The sequence below is a fragment of the Falco cherrug genome, chromosome 18 (assembly GCF_023634085.1).
Source record: "Falco cherrug isolate bFalChe1 chromosome 18, bFalChe1.pri, whole genome shotgun sequence".
Classification (NCBI taxonomy): Eukaryota; Metazoa; Chordata; class Aves; order Falconiformes; family Falconidae; genus Falco; species Falco cherrug.
Window position 1 is genome coordinate 3,641,632 of NC_073714.1, and position 21,834 is coordinate 3,663,465.

The 21,834-nt window shown below is 53.2% G+C and overlaps 1 protein-coding gene across 13 annotated transcripts in view; it reads right to left on the bottom strand.

Moving 5' to 3' along the window:
• The window catches only part of PEBP4 (phosphatidylethanolamine binding protein 4), a 79,980-nt gene that overhangs the window by 22,749 nt on the left and 35,397 nt on the right, over nucleotides 1–21,834 (bottom strand). For 12 of the 13 annotated variants that reach the window (XM_027803725.2, XM_055696403.1, XM_055696399.1 and 9 more), the window contains exon 5: nucleotides 17,777–17,875. The exons of the other annotated variant lie outside the window; for it this stretch is intronic. In XM_027803725.2, coding sequence (XP_027659526.1) covers nucleotides 17,777–17,875 — 99 coding nt within the window. The remainder of the gene's footprint in view (nucleotides 1–17,776; nucleotides 17,876–21,834) is intronic. 13 annotated transcript variants of the gene reach the window in all.

Sequence of the window (21,834 nt, forward strand, 5' to 3'; positions counted from 1 at the left end):
GCTCCCAGCAGCAGAGTGAGCAACAGGCTGTGTCTGCTGCTTGTCAGAGGGACAAGACAGCGTTGGACCTCACCTGCCCCTTAAACACCTCCGTGGGGGAGCGAGCGGCTGCCTCAGCCCCGGGAAGTGTTGGATTTGCTGGATTTGGCTCACGAGCACCCGGGTGAGCAAAGGGGGGCTGCCAGATGGAGGCTGGTAATAGGATTCCCAAGGCTCCCGGTCCTCCAGCCCTGCTACAGAGGCCAGGCTTGAGGAGCCACGAGCAGAGCCAGGACCAGCTCCCAGGATGGCGACTTGCATCCACCTTGCAGCCGCTGCACCCAGTGAGGGGACATGGGGGGACACTGGGGACACGAGGGGATGCAGGGATGCACAAGGGGTTCAAGCTGCCCCAGGGGAGGAGGGCTCGGCGCTGGCAGCCCACGGGCAGTGTGGGCAGCATCCTGCAGGTGTGCGGCTGGGTGGGGGACGAGGGATGCACAGCAGGGCCCGGTGCTGCCCACAATCTGCTGGATTTCCCTGAGAAGATAAAGCCAGGGGCAGGCAGGGTGAGGCAGCTGCTGTCATCTGCCAGACATTTTACCCGGGGCCAATATGGTGCAGCGATGGAAAATGGAAAAAAGTCCATTTGGACGGCTAAGGAGCCACTTCAGGGTGCAATAAGCGTGCCTAAGCCAGGTTTCCCACCCGCTCCTGCATCCCTCACCCCCCCATGCTAGTGCCGTGGAGGAAGGTTGTGACAGTCAGCGCATCCCTTCCAGCCAGAGCCGCTTATCAGCATCAATAAAGCAAGCACCACAGCAAACCAGTCGGGCTTTGCCCTGGGTAAAGCCACCGTGCTAAGCTAAACTCCGTTTTAAATAGCAATACTTCCTTTTCCCATAGTATTTCCCATCCATTCATTTCCAAGCATGTTAGAAAAGTGGGTGGGTGTCAGTAACCACATTTTATAGGTGCAGAAGCGCTAGTTCAGCGTGTTCAGTCACTAAACCGGTGTCAGTGCTGGGATTAAAGCACCTTCCTGAGCTGGCAGGTGCCTGGCCCCATCCCCAGCCATGCCCACATGCCGGTGGGAATAGCCCTAACCCTGGCGAGGTGCTGCCATGTGAGATTGGGGGTCCCCTACCTGGTCCCACTGAGCGGCTCAGCCAGCTCGTGATGCTGGGAGCATCCATGTTCAACAAGGCATGGCAGCGGCACGCTTCCGAAGGGACAGCAATGCAGGGCTCGGCAGCCGAGCGGAATTCAGCTGCACATCCCTGGCTGCTTGGGAGGGTACCTGCGGGATGTGGGATGGGATACAGGACCGGGATACAGGACTGGGATGTAGCACTGGGATACGGGTTTGGGATGCGGGGTTGGGATGCAGGATGGGGATGCAGGGCAAGGATGCAGAATGGGGATGCAGGGTTGGGATCTAGCACTGGGATTCAGGGTTAGGATATAGGGTTGGGATCTAGCACTGGCATTCGGGGTTGGGATACAGGGCTGGGATGCAGGATGGCGATGCAAGGTTGGGATCTAGCACTAGGATGCAGGGTTGGGATCTAGCACTGGGATTTGGGGTTGGGATGCAAGGCTGGGATCTAGCACTGCGATGTGGGGTTGAGATGCAGGGCTGGGATGTGGCACAGGGATGTGGGGTTGGGATGCAGGGCTGGGATGTAGCACTGGGATGCGGGGTTGGGATGCAGGGCTGGGATGTGGCACAGGGATGCAGGGTTGGGATGCAGGGCTGGGATGCAGGATTAGGATGCAGGGCTGGGATGTAGCACAGGGATGCAGGCTGGGATGCTTATGCTTTGTGGGGGGGCGGGGGAAGCAGGGCAGCCCAGCAGGTGCCCAGTCAAAGCAGAGGATGCTCTGTGGGCCGGCCGGGGTCCAGCAGCACCCTGCCTGCGGAGCTGGGGTGGCAGAGAGCCACGGAGCCAGGCTGGCTCAGCATCCCTGGGAGGGCACCCAGTGGCAGGGAAACCCAGGCTCTACTCCAGGCCATGCAAAACCGTGTGAAGCGCCAGCAAACTGGGGAGCGGGGGATGAGAAAGCCAGGAATTTTCATTAAAGGGGGAAGAAGAAAAAAAAAGAAAAAAAAAAAGTATTTCCAGTATTTCCCTCTGTGTCTTTGGCCTGGTGCAGCCCTTCTGCTCACTGCTCTGTTTATACATGATAGACAACTAATTAACATCCAAGCCTCTTGAAAGGTCTTTTCAGAGGTAATGTACTGACAGAGGATGTCAGTAAGGAGCAGTGATTTGTCTAAGCAGTGATCACATTGTTTCAGACTGAATGAGGTGAATATTAAACTGCTTTAAATGCACTCTTCATAAAGCACTAATTACATACTCCCGGGGGAGTACGGGCAAGGAATACTAAACAGCAGAAAAGTCAACAGAGTGCTTTTTATAGTATGTTGCTGGGTTCTGTGTTTTTCTGTCTTTCTTTCTCTTGCGCGCTCTCTCTCGCGCTCACTCTCTCTCTCTTTTACAGTAAAATCACAGCACGCTGAAGAATACACATTTATAGCACAATGGTTCACATCTAATTATATGGCAATCATTAGTTTTAACCTGGGTGTATTATATTTTCTTTGATATATCGTGCCCCCCGGCATCTCTTCACATAGAAGACTTCCAATGGCATTTTCTCCCCTCCCTTGAAAAAATGTGCTTTTTTCCATCATTAGCATTTGCTTATATTTTTTTTCCCCCCTAAACAAAAATTTTAAATTGGCAGGAATAAAAGGGGCAAGGAGGGGAGGAGGAGAAATCCATTTAATCAAAATAAGAATCTGTTCCCTCCCTCCTGGAATAGTGCACTTTATTATTACCAAGGTAACTCCATTGGGTTTTTAGAGAGAAAAGGAAATACAGAATGGGCCATTAACGAATTCCTGCAGATCCTGCTGCACTCCTGGTCTGGCTCAGCCCGCCATCCTGATGGGGCGAACAACCACTCCATGCATTATTTATTTTTTGAATAGCGCAACAAGGGGGGCAGATCGAAGTAACCACAAACCAAATCCTCCTTGCATAGAAAACCTCGAGATCCTCTTATCCAAGAAGTGGGAAAAAAAAAAATAAAAATAAAAGAGCAGCATGTGGCAGGGTCCAGCATCCTCGAGGAACCTGCTGGTGCCTCCTGGGCAGCCAGGTGAGAGCACCAGGAGGTGACGGGGACAGGGACGATGGGGACAGCGGCTGTTTGGCCACCGCCAACGTCCCCCTAAATGCATAGGGTATGGTATATAATACACAAGGTCTGGCTTGAATGCATAGGGTCTGGCTCAAATACACAAGGTATGGGTCAGACGCGTAGGGTATGCCTCAAATGCACAGCACAGGTTCCATAAACACGGAGTATGGCTCAAATGCATAGGGTAGCACTCATATCCATAGGGTAGGATTCGAATGCATAGGTTTTAAACACATAGGGTCTGGCTCAAACACACAAAGTATGGGTCAAACACGTGGCCTACGGCTCAAATGCATAGGGTCTGGCTCAAATGCATATATGGTATGCCTCAAATGCATAGGGTCTGGCTCAAACGCATATATGGTATGCCTCAAATGCATAGGGTCTGGCTCAAACGCATACAGGGTACATACAGCCCAAAAGCATAGATAGAGTCTGGCTCAAACGCATATAGGGTACAGCCCAAAAGCACAGGGTCTGGCTCAAATGCATAGGGTACAGCTCAAATGCATAGGGTCTGGCTCAGATGCATAGGGTATGGCTAAAATGCACAAGGTGTGGCTCAGACATATAGGTTACAGCTCAAATGCATAGGGTCTGCGTGCAATGCATAAGGTACAGCTCAAACGCACAGACTAGGATTCATAAACAAGGGTTATGGTTCAAATGTATAGGATCTGGCTCAAATGCATAGGGTACAGCCCAAAAGCATAGGGTACGGCTCAAAAGCATAGGATCTGGCTCAAATGCATATAGGGTATAGATCAAACGCATATAGGGTACAGCTCAAATGCATATAGGGTCTGGCTCAAATGCATATAGGGTACAGCTCAAAAGCATATGGCCTGGCTCAAATGCATATAGGGTATAGATCAAACGCATATAGGGTACAGCTCAAATGCATATAGGGTCTGGCTCAAACGTATATAAGGTACAGCTCAAACGCATATGGTACAGATGAAAAGCGTAGGGTATGGCTGAAATGCATAAGAGTATGGTTCAAACATATATAGGGGATGGCTCAAACACATATAGGGTATGGCTCAAAGGCATAAGGTCTGGTTCAAACACATATAGGGTGAGGCTCAAACCATAGGGTATGGTTCAAACATATATAGGGTATGGCTCAAAGGCATAGGGTCTGGCTCAAAGGCATATAGGGTATAGATCAAATGCATATAAGGTACAGCTCAAACGCATATAGGGTCTGGCTCAAATGCATATAGTGTACGGCTCAAATGCATATAGGGTACAGCTCAAAAGCATACGGCCTGGCTCAAATACATATAGGGTTCAGCTCAAATGCATATAGGGTCTGGCTCAAACAATGCATATGGTGCAGCTGAAAAGCACAGGGTATGGCTCAAATGCATAGAGTATGGTTCGAACACGTCTAGGGTATGGCTCAAAGGCATAAGGTCTGGCTCAAACACATAGGATATGGCTCAAACACATAGGATATGGCTCAAACGCATAGGGTCTGGCTCAAATGCATAGGGTCTGGCTCAAAGGCATGTGGTAGGATTGGAATGCATGGCTTTCCATGGACACACACGGTACACCCCGACAGGCAGCATTATGGCCCAAGCACGCTGCGCACTGACACCGCCGTCACCGCCGCTCCCCTGCCATCCCCGCAGCGTCAGTCCCACTCACCCCCTCCACCCCCCTGCCCCTGCCCGGGCTAAATCCAGCACATGGGGCCTGGGATGCGCCAGCAGTGCCCAAAGCATCCTGGCTCCGGGTCTGTCATCACTTGTCCAGCACGTGATGCCCAGGCGGTCCGGCCCCGAGCCTCGGGAAGAGCAGGCGAGCCCGGAGCTGGCTGGGACCATGCACTGCCTTCCTTCATGGTGCAAACTTCCTCGGAAAGGAAGAGTCGTGCAGCCTTTAGATTTTTTTTTTTCCTTTAAAGAACATGAAAGAATCTGATAATTACTTCTATCTACCACCCAACTGTACTAATTACCAACCTATTTCTTCACAGTATGACAGACACAGGCTCTCCAAAACACATAGAGATAAATTAGCACTAATTGGTTTTCCTCTGGCTGTTTGAATTAGTATTTAAAGCTCCAATTACAAAGCAGAATAATTACTATTAATGTCCTGTCGCAGTACAAAAGGCAGATATCTCGCGAACGAGTCCAGGTGTATTATTACACTGATTACAGAATATTTAACCTGGCTCGTTAAGACAAAGACACGAGGAAACTTTAAAAAAAAAAATAAAAATCCAAGAAGAAAGGGAAAGAAAACTGCAGATGGTGGCAGGTCCCTGCAGGGGATGGAGGGGGTGGTCTTTGAAACCTGGGATGAGAGAGGTACAAGGGAAAGGAGTGAGGGAGAAAGAGCAAAGAAGGAAAATACGAGGGATGAAAAAAGAGCAATGCTGTCAGAAACCGAAGGAGATATTGGGGGGATGAGGGAGCATACGAGCATCGCCCTTAGCAGCACAAAAGGCAGCGCATGGTGCTGTTGTCTCCTCCTGCTCCCAGGGGTCATGACCCGCTGCCTTCCTCCTCCTCCTCCTCCTCTATGGGCACTGCAAGCTCCACATCCCTGGGGAAGAGCCCTTTTGCTGGGAGCTGAGCCCTGCTGCCCCCTCCCCAGCTCCCTGCCCAGGGATGCTCTGGAGCTGGCTCTGCACCCTGGGATGAAGGGCTCTCTCAGACCCCCAGGAAGGGGCAGAAGCATTAACAACACCTGCTGTCATCCCCAGCACCAACCTGCTGATCCCCTGGTGGTCCAGAGTCAGGATGGTCACCCCGAAACGTGTTCGAGCATCCCCCTCACAAGCAGCCCAGTGCTTATCTCTGCCCTTTCTCACACCCAGCGACTGCAGGCTCCCCAAACCCTCGACTTTCTGCGGCGTGTGCACACACATGTGCTCCAGCTGGGAATGCACAGCCCCATCCCTTATTTTTCCAGGAAAAAAGGCAAGGGTCTGGCTGGTTTGTTAGGGTTTCAACCATGTCGTGCCACTGCGGGGCCAGTGCCATGTTCTGCCTTTGCCCCGGGGTGCTTCCCTCCTCATCCCGTGTCAGATGCCAGCTTCAGCCATCCCTGGAAAATCAGGATTGGGAATCAGGCAATTCCTCTGGGCTGGGTTCTCAGCACCTGCAGCCAAGGGGGAGCGCAGGGCCCATCCACTGCCCACCAGGACGGGGACACCTTGCAGGCAGGGCTTCAGCTCTGCATCCCCATCAGGTCTGCGGCAGTACTCGATGCCGCAGGGTTACACCCCACATTGGCCAGGACAGCGTGGGGAAGGGAGGGAGAGTCATTTTCAGGAGTGGACACAGTGGCCTTCCTGTCTGCAAGGCTCCAGGACTCTCAGATGGGGGGCTTGCATCCCCCCCATCCCAGCCAGCACCCCTTGTCTGCCCTTGGAGCGTTGGGCAATGCTTTGCCTGACATTTCATCACTTGGGCACTGGCAGGGCAAGGTGCGGGCGGACAGACCAGCAGTGCCCTCTGCTGCTTTTGGTCCCCTGCCACCAGCCTGGGGTCACCCTGGGGTCCCCACCATCCCTGGGGGGCTCACTCCAGCAGCTCCACTGGGGCTGGTCCAGCAAGGGTCGTGCCTCCGCGGTGTGGCAGGTGATGGGCGACGGGCATCATGTCTGGCCTGGGCACCTTCCCAGAGCATCCCCATCACCTGAGAGGGCCCCTCGGGAAGCGGGGGGCAGCATCCTCCAGTGGCTGGGGGGGCCCGTGGGTGTGTGGCGAAGGGGAGGACGGGGAGGGATTTCTTTTTAAGAGATAAGGTGGGTGGCGTGCGGGGATGCCAGCTGGCGATGGGCTATATTTCTACTGACAAGGCTTTACCCTGTAGGTGTGAGGAATTCCAATTAAATATTCAGCCTATTTGTCTGTGTGTGGGAGAGGGTTTGCTGTGCAGGAGGAAAGCCTCACATTCAGCTCAGTAGCTAACCATTAAGAGAGAAATTAGCTCAGTTCATCAAGGGAAGCCAGCGGAGGGTTTTCCTCACTCTCCTACCTTGTTCCGGCCCTCGTTCAGAAACAGCGGGGAATAAAACCATTGCATTTTGCTGGGAAGAGGCGAGCCGGCTGGCTGTGCCTGCCCGGAGAGGCAGATCCCAGCCTGGGAAAAGTTTTTTTTCCCAATGCCAGGGGATGTGATCCCAGCTCAGCCCACCCCATCACTACCCCAGAGGCTGCTGAGCAGGATCGATGCATCGGGAGACGGGTCGGAGGGGTGCGGGAGCTGCGGATTTAATTGCTCTCGCATTTACCGGCCACCTCCTTTCCGAGTCATTTACAATACACTAATTAATCGGTGGCAACCGAAAGCCCTCACTTCGAGGCGATCTTTCAAAGCGGGAGTGCCCCGCGAGAGTTGATGTTTCATCGATGAAGGGCCCTTTTGCTGGGGCAGCGGCAGACGGGATCGATGGGGCTTCAACGATCATCCCTGCCCACGCGTGGGTATTTGGGGTCGGGCTTAAGACGGTGGAGAGGTCCTGGCATGGCAGCGGGTTGCAAATCCCCCAGGCATGCACGTGTGCCACCAGCTGGAGGAAAGATTGGGGTGAAAAAATGGTATTTTGGTAGCAGGGATGCTCCTCCATGCAAAGAGTGAGGGTGGGATGGGGCCAGATCCTGCACTGGCCATGGGGGAGATTTGAGGAAGAACTGTATTTCAGGAAAGAAATAAAAAAAAAAAAAAAAAAAAAGTTGCCATCGAGCTGATTTCACCATTTTCTGGAACCTGATGTGTTTTTGTACTTTTGAAAAAACTTTCCATCTCAGAATATCCAAATTTTAAATAGAGCCCAAAGCGACAAGAATAAAAAATAAAAAAATAAAAAAAGATGACTTTTTCATGAAACCACAAACGATATCCTGTTTCCCTCCTGCACAGCGCCTCTGTTTTGGGGAAGAGAAGTTGTTCCTGACGGGAATGAAGCTGTAATTTCCCTCTCCCGAGTGAAGGCAAAACTCCTGGCTCCCCCAGGCGATGGGCAGTGTCAGGGACTCGGGTCCTGGTACACACTCACAGAGTTTTAAAAGATCTAAAAGTTGAGCCCAAGCATCTTTTGGAGGAAGGGGTGACTGTAGGTGATGGGTGATGGGGTGCTACTGGGGACACACACACAAGCATCCCCATCTACAGGGGTCCCGATGCTGCACCGTCCCCTGGCTGATCAAACCAGAATGCAGCTCGTAGCCTCACCGGGATGAGAAACTGGGTTTAATCTGCTTTAAATCCTCCCTGCACATTTCAGGCAGAAAAATTAATCCTTTGGTCAAACTCCAGCCCTACCACCCCCAGGCCAGCTAACCCAGCCCTCCCACCACAGGGACATGTTCACTGGTGACTTTCCTGATGCAGCTGAGACGGTTCCAAAAGTAAATCAGGGAGCAAAAGCCTCGGCTGGATCCCATGGGATGCTCCCTGCCACGCTGAGCTTTCCTCCCCCCTCCCCGTGCACGGGACACAGGACCCTTATGGGGTTTCTCAATCACACCCAAATCCCTTCCAGCTCTGCTGTCGGCTTTACGGGGCAGAAAGCACCTTTTTTGGGGCTCAGCACCCCCACCAAGGAGCAGGATCCTCCAAGGACCAGCCCTTCAACCTTCCCATCCCAACCACTCTGCTTTACCGGCAGCATCCACAGTTTTGCCATTGGGATCGCTACATATATACATATTAATATTTTAATTTCCGCCCCCCCCCCCCCTTCCTTTTCTTTTAAAATCAGAAGCCAGAAACTCCATAGCAACCCGCAGCTCCCAGGGTCTGACTCCAGCGCTTTGATCGCGCTGTCACTTCGTTTAAGGCTACACCCCGGTAGGTGTGAGGAACTCCAATTAAGCATTCAGCTGGCTTGCCTGTGTGGGGGGACAGGCTCTGCTGTGGAGGAGGGAAGCCTCGGCGCTATCGCGGTGACTAATCGCTCAGACACCGGTTGTCTGTGGCACCAGGGGAGGGCAGGGAGAGGGTTTTCCTTCACCGTGCAGCTGCCTCTGCATTCCCTTTTCGGGAGATATTGCGGCTCCCCGCCGGGCTCGGGGGCTCCCAAGCGGAAGCTGGAAAGATCCCAAGCATCTTCTCGGAGTGGCTGGGGCTCCACCGAGATGCTGCTGTGGATCTCGTTGCTGTGGCCCTGGGGTCTTGGCTGCTCCTCTTTGCACAGCCCTGGGGTCACGTTTTCAGAGGGAAATCAGATTTCGGAGTTTTTAAGGTACATATTTGTGCCTTGCGCATCCCCTTGCTCTGGAGGAAAGGTTGGTGCCTCTGATGTGTACAAGCTTTTACGCCGTTTGGATGAGCATCCCTAAATTTCAGTGAGCATCACTAAATGTGGCTATCAAGCTCCAAAATGAGCACGTGGCCTTTGCCTGAACTCCCACAGGGAGCAGAGCAGAGCATCCTGCCCTCGGCCACCAGCCCAGCCCTGGCCCTGGCCAAGATGTGCCGGATCGGCTGCCACCACGAGCATCACCACGAGCATCACCATGAGCCCCACTCTGCAGCACCATTTCCCGCATCCTCCCCTTCCCTATGGAAACAGCCCGGCTGTGGGCACCCATCCGGCTGGCAGGCATGCGGCAGCACACCGCAGGGCACAGCATCCCCCAGAGCACCCCAAAACTGCCACCCTGGCCACAGCAAGGACATCTGCCTGGGGCAACGCCGGCTGCAGCACCAAGTCCCTGAGGGACCGTGGCCGAGGGGGATGCAGAGGTGGGGGATGCGGTTGCTCGGTCCCAGCACAGGGATGATGCCCCACTCCAGAAAGGGCACCAAGGCAGGGTGTGCCCAGGCTTTTTAAACACCTGCATGAGCGAGGGCAAGTGGAGGGGAGCAGGCCAGCCGGCGCGGCTTCGCCCCCGCTCCCCGGGGAGGTGAGAAGGGGGCCGGCAGCCGCCCCCCGCCACCACCGTGGGCAGCAGCAGGATGTGCTGTCCCTCCCCTGCACTTCCCAGCGAGCACTTTACATAACTTCTGCTGCTTAGTCACAGCTTCGACTCTTTTTTTTTTTTCCCCCTTTTTTTTTTTTTTTTTTGGAGCGATTTTCTCAGCCGCATCAGAGCGCGAGTCATTTCGGCAAGGGAAGTCCCTTCCTTTCTTCCGTTCCCTTGGTAACTGCACAAATTTGCTTTTCAAATGATTCATGACCGGGGTGCTGTAGGAGTTCCCTCCTCCAACACAAATCGCTCCCACACAGCCACACATGCCCGATTAATCATTGATTAGCGTCTCTTCCGCAAGGTAGACCCAGGGAGCGCACAGCCCCGTCGCTCTCCTCCGGCCATCACCGAGGGGGTCCCCGGATGCTCGTGGGGGACGTGGATGAAAGTTTGCAAGAAATCCCATTCCCGGACACATTTCATAAACTATATATGAAATATTCCTGAGGTGACAGGGACACAACGCCAATGGGATCTAAGTGTTCTCCACGCCACAAAATCGGAGCTTGTCTCCGGCTGACGGTGATGGGTAAACCCACCCCCAACCCCCCACTGCATCGGCGCAACTTTATTCTTGATTTAATTTTTATTTTTCCCCTGCAACCACCTTAGATTAAACAAGCGGTGAGCTAAACTGGAGGGAAACCCAGTGTGCCGCAGGGTCAGCCGCCACCACGGCCAGGCTGGAGAGACAGAGCCCAACGGCAGAAAAAAGCCAGAAAAGTCCTTTTTGGACTGGTGGTGGGTGACATGCAACAGGGCAGAGCATCAGCCCAGGCTGAGCGGTGCCACGATGTGCCTCCGCACACCAATACCGGCACCGCGGCTTGGGAAGCAGGTTGGGATAGAGCCGGGAGAAGGTAAGCACCTGGCTGCTGGGAGCATCTCAGCTGGAAAATAAAATTAATCTGCAAAATATCTCCATACCATTTTGGTACGTTTTATCTGATTTATTCTCTCCTCGTTAAGAGGAGCTAATTAACAAACCATCGTTTAAATAAACAGCAGTGAGAGTGTTTGTAACCTCCACTTTATTGAACTGTGACAAATTATTAGCCTTTGCATGTTAAATGAAATAGAAGCATCGAGGGAAAAACCTTAATTCCCATCTGCATAACAAGGATACCTGCTGCAGAGATGAAGGCAGAGGGGCTGATTGACGGGGCAGCTCCTGGCAAGTGCAACACGCCACGTGTCTTGCACATGAAAACATCCCGAATAACCCCAAAACCAGAGGGGTTTCTGGATGCTGAATGGGTTAGCACCTCACATGCACCCTAAAAACATCCCTATGCAATGGCAGGGCCCAAGCAAAGCCAAGAGCATCCACGGGACAGGGCTGGGCTGAGGGGAAAAACCTGTGAGTATCTCGCTGCCGGCAGCCCCTGCTTACAAGAGCCTCTTTGTAGCCGTCACAATCATCTCGCTCATCATGGATCCTTGGCAATATAATGATAATAATCATATAATGCACATCTGTGCAGAGCCTGTCATCCCGAGCGCAGCCCCGAGTGCTTTGCTAGGCATCGCATGTGCAGAAGAGAAAGGTGCTGCAGCGCCGGGGGCTGCGGTGGGAGCGGGGGCTGCAGCCCTGCCGTGGTGCTGGGGGCCAAGCCGTGGCTGCGTGCCCTGCGCTGGCGCTGCACCCCCAAGCATGGTGCCCAGCATGGGGTCGAGGAGGAGGATGGCTTGGTGGGGTGGGCAGGGGCAGGCTGGGAACAAGCTATGTTGGGGTACTCAGTGCTTTCCCCCTTTTCTCCCAGCCCCAATATGGGTTGCAGCAAGCACAGGCATGCTCGGTCCCGGCGACGGAGCCCCCATCCCCCCTGCCCCAGCTGGGCTATTGGGTGCTGGGTCCCCAAGACACAGCAGAGCCATTGCACGTCCCCCATGTGCTTTCAGCGCTTGCTGCGTTCCAGGGGGAATTGCTTAGTAGCAGCTTTTCAGGAGGTTTGGGAGTGTAATTACCTGTGAGCATTAATTACAAGGCAGGCGAGCATAAACCCGAGCAGCAGCTCCAGGAGAGCCCAGCAGCAGCTCACGCGGGGTGGGAATGCCAGGCTTTGCAGGGATGCACCAGTGGGTTTAACCCTCTGGCACGCGGGGGGGCTGCAGACCGAATGTCCCCTGGGCAGAGCCTGGGAAAGGATGGAGCACCCCAGGACTGATGAACCCCGGCAGCAAAGGGCAGCGCAAGGACCAAGGACGGGCTGTTCCCAGCCCAAATGCCGGTGGCAGAGCAGGCACCAAGGTTTGCCGGAGTGGTGCCATTGCACCACGAGTGGAAAAAGAAATGTGGGGAGGGGGTTTCCCTGCGGCGTGAGCGGCTGCCATGGGTCAGCACAGGCTGCAAGGAGGTGAAGCGCTGCGGCCAGCACTGTGGCCATGCCTGCGATGGCCTTGTGCAAACGCATGCGCTAATGCAGACATGCATTTGTGCAAATACACGTGCTTATGCAAAAACCCACACTTGGGCAAACACATGTGCTCGTGCAACCAGCCACGCCTATGTAAAGACCTTCCCCGCCCCCCTCCCCGGGTGAGCGGGAGCCCCGGGGGCTCTGGCTCTCCCTGAGCTCCCTCCTCTCCCTCCTGCAGCTGCAGTCCTGGGAAAGAAGCACTTTGCCTTGATGCTGCTTGAACAATTCCCCAGCTGAGCTGCTCCGTGCTCCCACAGCTGGGACTGATCCGGCGCTGGTGGGGGCTTCCCTGCAGCAGCCAGCTCCTGCTCCAGCATCCGAGACCCTAGGGTGGCATCGCACCCTACGCTCACTCACTCAACCTGATGCTGTTGCCTAAAGACCATGTTTAAAGGTAATACCAACAATTTGCTCTTCAAAACACACTGGATCTATAATTTCTATACTTCGTTCCTGAACTTTTGTTTTAAAACAATTGGCTGAGAAAACCCTTTTCAGACGATACTTGCAGAGAGCCTGATGGTAACAGCAATTAAACCCCATCTGTTTGCAACGCAGCCGTCGACACTCGGCTTGGGACACCGTGCGTGGGAAACCTGTTCAACACAAAACCTCACCAGGGAAACACGTGCCCAAGGGCTGGCACCAGGCTCCGATGGATGCGGCAGTGCCGAGGTTCCCATCGCTGCTGGGGCGCTGGCGTTTTGGGGGGACCTGACCTTGCCATGTGCCGATGGAGGACCAGAGCAGCTTGAAGCACAAAGAAAACTGCACCCGAGCAGCAGCCTCTTGTGCTTATTTTGTGTTTCCTTAGGGTTTGGGGTTTTTTTTTCCTTTTACTAATAAAGGTTTCATTAACAAGCAGCTATAGAAACTCACACCAGGGAACTGACTATTCCAAGGAGTCCAGTCATCAATTAAAACAACATTTCTCTCTGTTCTTTCCCTTTCAAACCTTTGGTTTAATCCCCAAAAAGTAGAGTCAAGAGGGCCCGAACGAGGGAGAATGATATCACGGCACCGACGGATCCATCTGCAAGGCAGTGGAGCCCCTGGAGTGGTGGGGACCGGCGGTCCCACGGTGTTGCAGGGTCAGCCAGCAGCTCAGGGACACAGGCACCGTGGATGCTGGATGGTGACAGGATCAGGCCCGACGCAGGTGGGGAAACCCACCCCAGCACTCCAGCATTTCCCAAAACAGGGATCCCTCCCACCCACGGGATACGCAAAAGCTGAGTTTCCCCCCCCTGTTAGCATCAATTAACCCAGTAAAAACCATTCCCTGCTCCTCCAAGATTTTTTTTCCCGGCTGGCCACAGCTGGCCCTGCTGGGAAGCTGAGCGCACCCGGTTCATGAGCGCTCTGCAAAAATATCCCAGGCGCTTCGCCCAGCAGCCAAGGGGCAGAAATAACAGCAGCCGGCAATTAAAGCTGCTCCTTATGATTAGTGATAAATCCAAGCGTTGTGGATGAGCGTGGCCCCCACACCCTGTGCTGTATAGACACGCTACGGGGGGGAAAAGTTTGCTTTGGAGCACGTGCATCAGTGTCCCTTCAGGATGGGGACAGGGACGCTCGCTGGGGCAGAGTGCAGGGCCACACGCGTGGGCGAGCAGCCGGCCCCCCGCAGGTCCCTTCCCAGCCCCTAATTGTGCAAAAATACCATAACTTTTAAGGTTAATAAAGCCCTTGTTTGCTTAAGATAGCACCTGTTTCTATGGTGACACTTGCAACCCAGAGCCTGTTTATCAACTGGCAAGGAGAAACGCTCTGACAAATGCAACCGCAGGAGTGGGCACCGTGGGCCAAGAGCGCTGGGTGCTGGGATCTCTGGGACCGGCCAGGGATGCTGTGGTCCCCCCAGCACCCAAGCCTGCCGGTCCTGCACCCATGGGTACCCCACCCCACTCTGCAAAGCCATGGGAGCAACCTCAACCCCAGGGGGCTGCACCCCAGCGCACCCACTGTGGGGAGAAAAACCATTTCATGTGGTGGGTGCTGGGGTGGGACTGGCTCTCCTTCACCCACAGCTGACACGCTTCCCCGACCTGACTCCGGACTCGCTTCCGACCAGCTCCGTGCCTCAGTTTCCCCAACCTCACCTCCCCGGGGAAGGGGCTGGCGGGGCGAGCTAAGCCATGCCGGGTGGCAATAGCACCCGGTGGGTCCCGCTCCGCTCCAGCCTGGCGCAGGATTTTTCCTGGCTGGCAGAACTGGTTTCCATAACGACTTTCTGTTACAAACATATTTTGATAAAAATAAAGTTAAAGCAGCGAGGCTTTAGTGGAGTACAAATTTGCTGCTCTCTCCCTCCCCCTTCCTCCTCCCCAAGGAGGGGGAATAAAGACGGAAAGCTTTCCATTTGAAGGGCAGTATTTTCTCCCTTTTTCTTTCCCCCACTGAATACAAAATGGAAAGCCTTGTTTACTGGATTTCTCTGTAAACTGGTTCCGACTCTGCCTAGTTACCTGATGCTCTACAGTATATACAGGATAATGTGATAAATTCATTTCCAATTCACTGCATTATCCTTTGAATATTTTAATGACTCATTGAATGGAGTAAAAAAAAAAAAAAAAAAAAAAAAGCTATTTCAAATGAACAATTATGCTGCATTAGAGTAAAGGCTGATTATATTTAAACACTGCTTGCATGGATAACGGGACATATCGACCTCCGCCTATAAGAGCTAATTTGGCTCTTATCTCTAAATAATTTTACACTGCAAATTACCGTGAAAACCTAAAGGGCTTTAAAAACATTCATCAAAAGATATTATTCCACTTTGTAGCAACATTTTTATTTAAATTATTTTGAATGGGAGTGAAAGCATCTCTCATGTTTGACAATCGGAGGAGCGGCGGAGCAGCGGCGGGTAAGGAACAGTGAGCGGCACCGCTGGGATGGGATGCTCCATCCCAAAACCCATCTGGGAAAGCAAAGCCGGAGCCGAAACCAAACTTGGTGGCATGCCAAGATACTGCAGCACCTAGAAGGGGCACGGAGGGCTGCCAGAGCCACTGCCCTCCAAACCGGGGATGCCAGCGATGCCAGGGTGATGATGCCGGGGCGATGCTGGGGCGCAGGGGCTCTCGCAGCCCCCCAGCCATTGTGCCAGCCACCCCATCCCTCCCGGAGAAAGGCACTTGAAAGCCCCTCTCTGCACCAAAGCAACAGAAGGTGTCATGTAAAGCCTACACGGTTATTTTAGAGCCAGTGTGCAAATAAGCCTGTCAGCTGAAGCTCCTCGGAGCCAAGACTTCCATATACCCCCCAACGATCTGCATTTCAACGAGACACCATGTGGCTGAGCCCGGGGAGCCGCCGGCTTCGCAGGAGCCGTTTGGGGCTGGGGCTTTGGGAAAGCTCCGGCTGCAGCCCCCAGGGGGATGCTGGCACCCCCCAGCCTGCGCCCCCGGCCATGGGCACCGACCTCGGGGCTGGGCCAGCTGGGTTTGTCCTGGCGCCCTGCGAAGATGCTGCTGGCCTTGGTGGTGTCTTAGAGCGCACGGGAGATGTATAGGCATATATGTCTGTGCATACGTGAGATATATATACACACACACACACACAAGATATATATGGGAGGGATATATATATCATATCATTATACGTATTTATATATACCATGTCAATATAGAATCGTCTAGGTTGGAAAAGACCTTTAAGATCATCGACTCCAGCGTACATATATTATATATAATATCTAATGGAATCAGAGAATATCTCAAGTTGGAAGGGATCCATAAGGATCATCAAGGCCAGCTCCCTGCTCATATACATACACATGTATTTATCTCATGACGAGAAAGCTGAAGGAATAATTGGGGTTGGGGTAAGCTCCATCCCTGGCAGAGACCAGGCACCTGGAGACGGGAAAGCCCTTCTTCCCAAAATTCTCCTTTGTCCCCCTCCTGCCTGGCCCAGCAAGGAGCTTTCTGATCTTTTATACTGCAAACTGAATCGCCCAAATGCCAGGGGAAAAAAAAAAAAACCAACCACCTTCCATTTGTGCTGGAGAACTGGTTTTAATCCTGCATTTCCCTTCTTTGCTTAAATGATCTTAGACCCCCAAAAAAAAGAAAAAAAGAAAAGAAAAACACAATAATTAGCAATAGCGAATGCCTCAGAAGGATCTGTGTACAGAAGGGAAAACAAGAGCTTGGGCTTCTTTGCGTTTAGTAAATATTAAAATTAATGAGAGACTTTCAGGACCCTGTTGTTAGAAATGCAGAAGGGTTTCTGTGAAGGATTAAAAAAAAAAAAAGCCCTGTACACAAATCTCTGCAGTTATTCTGAAGCTTTATATTTTTCAGCCAATTATGAAATTCATGGAAAGTATTAATATCCAATTTTAATTTGCTCAATATTCCCATTAACAATAAAAAGTCTAATTAAGGTATCTGTACAAAAAGCCCTTAGCAGTAATTTCAGAGAATAATAGAGGAGAATGACGAGATATTTCTTGTTAAATGCGTGCTGCAAATTAATTGATATCTTAATTAGACTTCAGTACTAAGATTATTAGTTAGATTGATTCAGGGCTGAAACACCTAATCTTTTAAAAGATAAAAGCAAGCAGGAGAGAAACAAACCGGTTTTCCACAACCTTTCTGGAAGCAAACCAGTGGTCCTCAGGGACAGTTGGGGGGCGATGCCCCACTGCAGGGCTCATCCCTCTGTCCCATGGCCACGGAGCTGGGAAGCAGCAGGCATTCAAACCCATTTACCCCCCAGGCTGGAAACACTTTTCTCCCCCCAAAAAATAAATAAAAAGGCAAAATTTGGCACCAGCGAGATTTGCACCAAAATCACTTTTTTAACCAAAAAAAAAGGCAGCAAGAGATGTTTGAAACGATCGGTTGTCTGCAGAGAGAACTGGTGGTGGGGAGTTTGCAAAGCAGGTTTTTTTCAGCATTTCCTTAGAAGAAGAAGGAAAAAAAAAAACCCAAAAAAACCACCCAACCAGCAATATTTTTGGACCAGCTTCGCTCTATATAGCCTGAGGAAGCACTCCCCTACCTACACGCCGAGCACCATTTACATTTCTCTCCCAAACGCTCATCCTTCGGGATTTCACTGAGAAGATGCTGCTGCCTTACCCAGATGCGCATCCCATGGGAATCAAACCCTCCGGGGCAGAAACGCCCGATGCACCCCGGTTCTTGGGAAATCCCTGAGCTGCTGGGACCCCAAAATACGGACCCTGCAGGGGGGACTCACTGGGATGTCGGTGACCAGCCAGTGCCTCCAGAAGCGGTTCCTGGGGTTGGCTCTGCTGGGAGCGTCGGGGTCCACCAGCACCAGCACGTACTTCTTGCTCTGCAAAGAGGAGAGGAGAGCATTGTGGGCATGGTGTGCAGGGCTGGGGGCTTGCACCCATGGTGTGCCAGTGAGGAACAGCCCTCCAGGAGTTTGATCAGCTCCTCAAATACATTTTATTCCCACATTTTCCCATGCATGCACACTTGGACGGTTGCATTCATGCAAAATGCACAGAGAAGGCAAGCGATGAACGTGCACCAGGGGAACACAAAGGCCACAAACCTGCTCAGGACGATTTACTCCTCGTGACCTAAATCTCTTCAAAGAGAGGAAGAACAGGGGTTTTCTGCTACCTCCAAATAAAAGGCACTAAAGAGATTTTCCTCCCCTGCCAGCCATCCTCTAACTACATCCTACAGCGGCACAGGGCAGAGCGATGCACCATGGCACAGGGGACTTTCCGCCAAGGGTTGCAATCCCTGGGAGAGGGGGATGGGATATTTTGGGGGATTTAAATGTAGCTCCAGCCCCAGGGCGGTTGCTGGGGACAGGCTGGATGCCCCAGCCTCCACGAGGGTGGCTGCAAGGAGCTAAGCCCTACCGAACAAACCCCAGCCTAACAAAAGATGCTGCATGAAGTCAAGGCTGCTGCCATGCACCCGGGGGGTCGGGTACCTCTCCTGGGTGAAACTGGTCAAAGAGAGCCGGGACTCATGGATGATACTGGCTCAGCCCCTGGGCATCCCTTACATCCCACCCCAGGTCCCAACCAAGGGTTCCCAGCACCCAAGGGTGCCACCAACACTGTAAGACAACATGGATATTTTGGTCTCCCGAGGATGGAGCTGGGTTTGAAGTGACCTCTGGAGGCTGTGGATAGAAAACCTGCTGATCTCAGGGGATTTGGCAGGACCTCAGGCACCAGATTATCCTGCAAGCACCCAGATTAAGGGATCTATATCTTAATAAAACCTCCAGGTGCATCTGTCAGCTCGCCAGCGGTGCCACGCACCGCTCCAGCGTGCCCGAGGGCCGAGGTTTCATAAACGGCTGGGGGATTTAGCCATGCAATTCCCACCGAAATTAGCTGGAGCTCTGTGGCTAAATCCCCCGGTTGCTTGTCAAACCAGGCAGGGATTTTCACAGCGCAATGGTTGGGGTTGAACCAACCTTTTTGCTCTATTGCAAATCTTGCAAGTCTTGCAAATCTTGCCCTGGTTGGGGCAAATGGGGCAAGCAAGCCCCGGGGTGTTGCCGGAGCCGGGGATCGACTGTAGCCTCTTCCCTTTGCAGCAGCCGTGACTCGCTCAGCCCCCCGTGCAGACCCCATCCCCACAACAAGAACTGGTTTAACCTGAAAACGTGGATTTCAACCCATTTAGCAAATCCCTGGCAACAGTTGGCAGTGAACATCCCAAACTTCTGCAACCACCCGGGAGCACGGCCAGCAAGGCGCTGCTGCCCTGGCGCATTAATCCCAGCCTGGTTCAAGGCACTGGCATCGCGGGGGGGGGGGGGGGGTTTACATCCAGCACGCAGATGTGTGCATGGAAAAGGGGCTGTGATGGTACCAGGGTGTGAGGCTGGAGCTCGGGAGAGCTGCCACCTCCCTCCCCACGGTGCTCGCAGCTGCAGCCGGCTGCATCGCTGTGAGCATCCACGAAAAAAAATCAGTAATATTCCTTACCGGCGCTGATATCAGCATTTAAAGGAAAGGAGGGGGTGGGGGGGGGGTGGGGGGGAGAAGAAGCCCGACAACCCAAAAACCCTACGCTGGAAGTGTGAAGGAATTTGAGCTCTAACTTTGGGGAGGGTGCGGAGCCGAGCACGGCGTTTCTGAATCTCTCATCTCTGCTCGGGAGCCCAGCTGGTGGGAACAGAACGTGTAGTCATGGGACTGTCATCGTGTGCTGTCCAGGTTAACATGTAGCATTTCTATTACTATTAACAGACTTTCTGCTCCTCACTCCATCTGTTCTTCGAAATAATTGCAGTTGTACAGACCATGCCTTCGCTACAGGCAGGCTCTCGGGAGAGGATAGTGCTTTTATGCATTAAAAAAAAAAAAAAAAAAAAAAAGTGTTGAAAAATAACAGCAAACACGAGAATAGGGTGCAAGCAAAGTTAACAGCAGGCTCGCAATCGGTACAGATTGTGGCCTAGAAAGGTGGCAGCGCACGCGGCCGGGGGCCGGCGAGGCCAGACCCCCGCGGGGACGGGAGCTGGGGTCAGCGGCCCCGAGCCGGGCTGGGACCGAGGGATTTTGCTCTCTCATTACCTGCAGGCCACCCTAAGAGGCACAATCCCTCACCTTCCACCTAAAGATAGCAAAGCCCTCCGCGACCCGAGTTAATCTCCTGGTGCTTAGGTGCCGTCGCATCCCATGCCAGCAGCAGGGCACTGTCCGTGCCCCCCCCCACTCCCAAATCACCCCAAAAGCTGGGCAACCCCCCCCAGCCATGTCCCTGAGCAATGCTCTGCACCCCAGACAGGTTTTTCTCCAGCTCTGCTCGCTAGCAGCAGAGCATCCCGAGTGGTTGGTGATTTTAGTTTGGGGGTTTTTTTGTTGGATTTTTTTTTTTTTTTTTTTTTTGTAATGCTGAAATCCCTCCTCGACACAGGCTAACAGCATTAGCTGCTGTCAGGGCTCCAGACAGGAGCCAGCCCGGAGTGACACGGGAGCTGCTCAGCTTTACAAGCATGAACCAGCCCCGGGGATTTTTGGAGAGGAGGCAAGTGGGTTTAGATCAAAAAATTCCTCCATCCTCCAGTGCAGAGAGAACGGGCGGCGCCTTGCTTTGCAGAAAGAAGGGAGGAAGGGGGAGAGGGAAGAAAAAACCACTTTGGGTTACTGCAGCTGAAAATTTGGGGTGATGAAGCATCCCTGCAACACCCTGTCACGCTTCCCCGTTCAGCCCAGGTGATGGAGAAGCTGCTGGTGCGCAGGACCTGGTCCCACCAGTGTCACTCCAATGGGGACACCGCTGTGCTGGTGCTAGGGCCACCCTTTCTCCCCTCCCCCCGCTGCTCCTCGGGGTGCTTTGCAATTAGCGTCGAACCATTTTAGCCAGCCTCTGCCTTCCCCGAGGGGTTGGCGCTACCTCCCAGCTTTGCACCCCACGTCCCCGGGCGCAGGCGTCCTGCCCTGCCTCGCCACGGAGCCAAGGCAGCAGAGCTGGTGGCAGATGACAGCAGCACAACGTGGTGTGTTTTCCCTGCTAATTGTTTCTAGAGGGAAGCAACAGCAATATATCCAGTTATTACCGCGGAAAGCATCAGCTACTCCAATTAGGCACAGGTTTAGGAAACTTGCTCCGAGCAGGCAGGGACTTTTTCAAGAGGCGGGCAGGCAGGAGAGGGATTTGTGCGCTGAGGATACACACACAGCTCAATAGATCCCGTGGAGCTGGGGCTGCACAGGAATTAAAGACTTATCCAAATGAAAGCAAATAGGGTGTTAAGCGACACACATGTAGAGTGAGCGGTTTCCTTGGAAACCAGCGCACATGGAAGCAGCACACATGCAGTGCCCCGGCGTTTTCGACAGAGCCGGGGTGGCCATGGGGCTCTGCCCTGCCGGGGATGCCCATGCTTGGCTGGGGATGGAGCCGGAGCAAAGCCCCATCCCGCCGGCGTGCCTGTTGCCAGGGCACAGAGAAAAATGGCATGAAATACACTTTCTCCTGATTGCGAAGGGAAGCCGGATGGTGCCCAGCTTCGCTGGCCCCACTCGCCTTAGAAATTCAATCTCAAAACTAAGTGATGGGCAAAGTCCCAGCCAAGCCCCCAGCCCTGCGCCTGCTTCCCAGCGCAGGGTATATAAACGGGTTTGGTTCATTTTGAAAAGTCCACATGGATTCTCCCCAGCTTGGCCATCCCTTGGAGCTGCTCCTCGTTCGTTCCCACCCAGAGCAAGGGCCGTTATGCTGCTCACAGCAAAAGCTGCTGGTAGCACCCAGCCCCTTGCAAGGAAACGGGTGAGATTTCGAGCTGACCTATTGCCACCCATGTCCTTT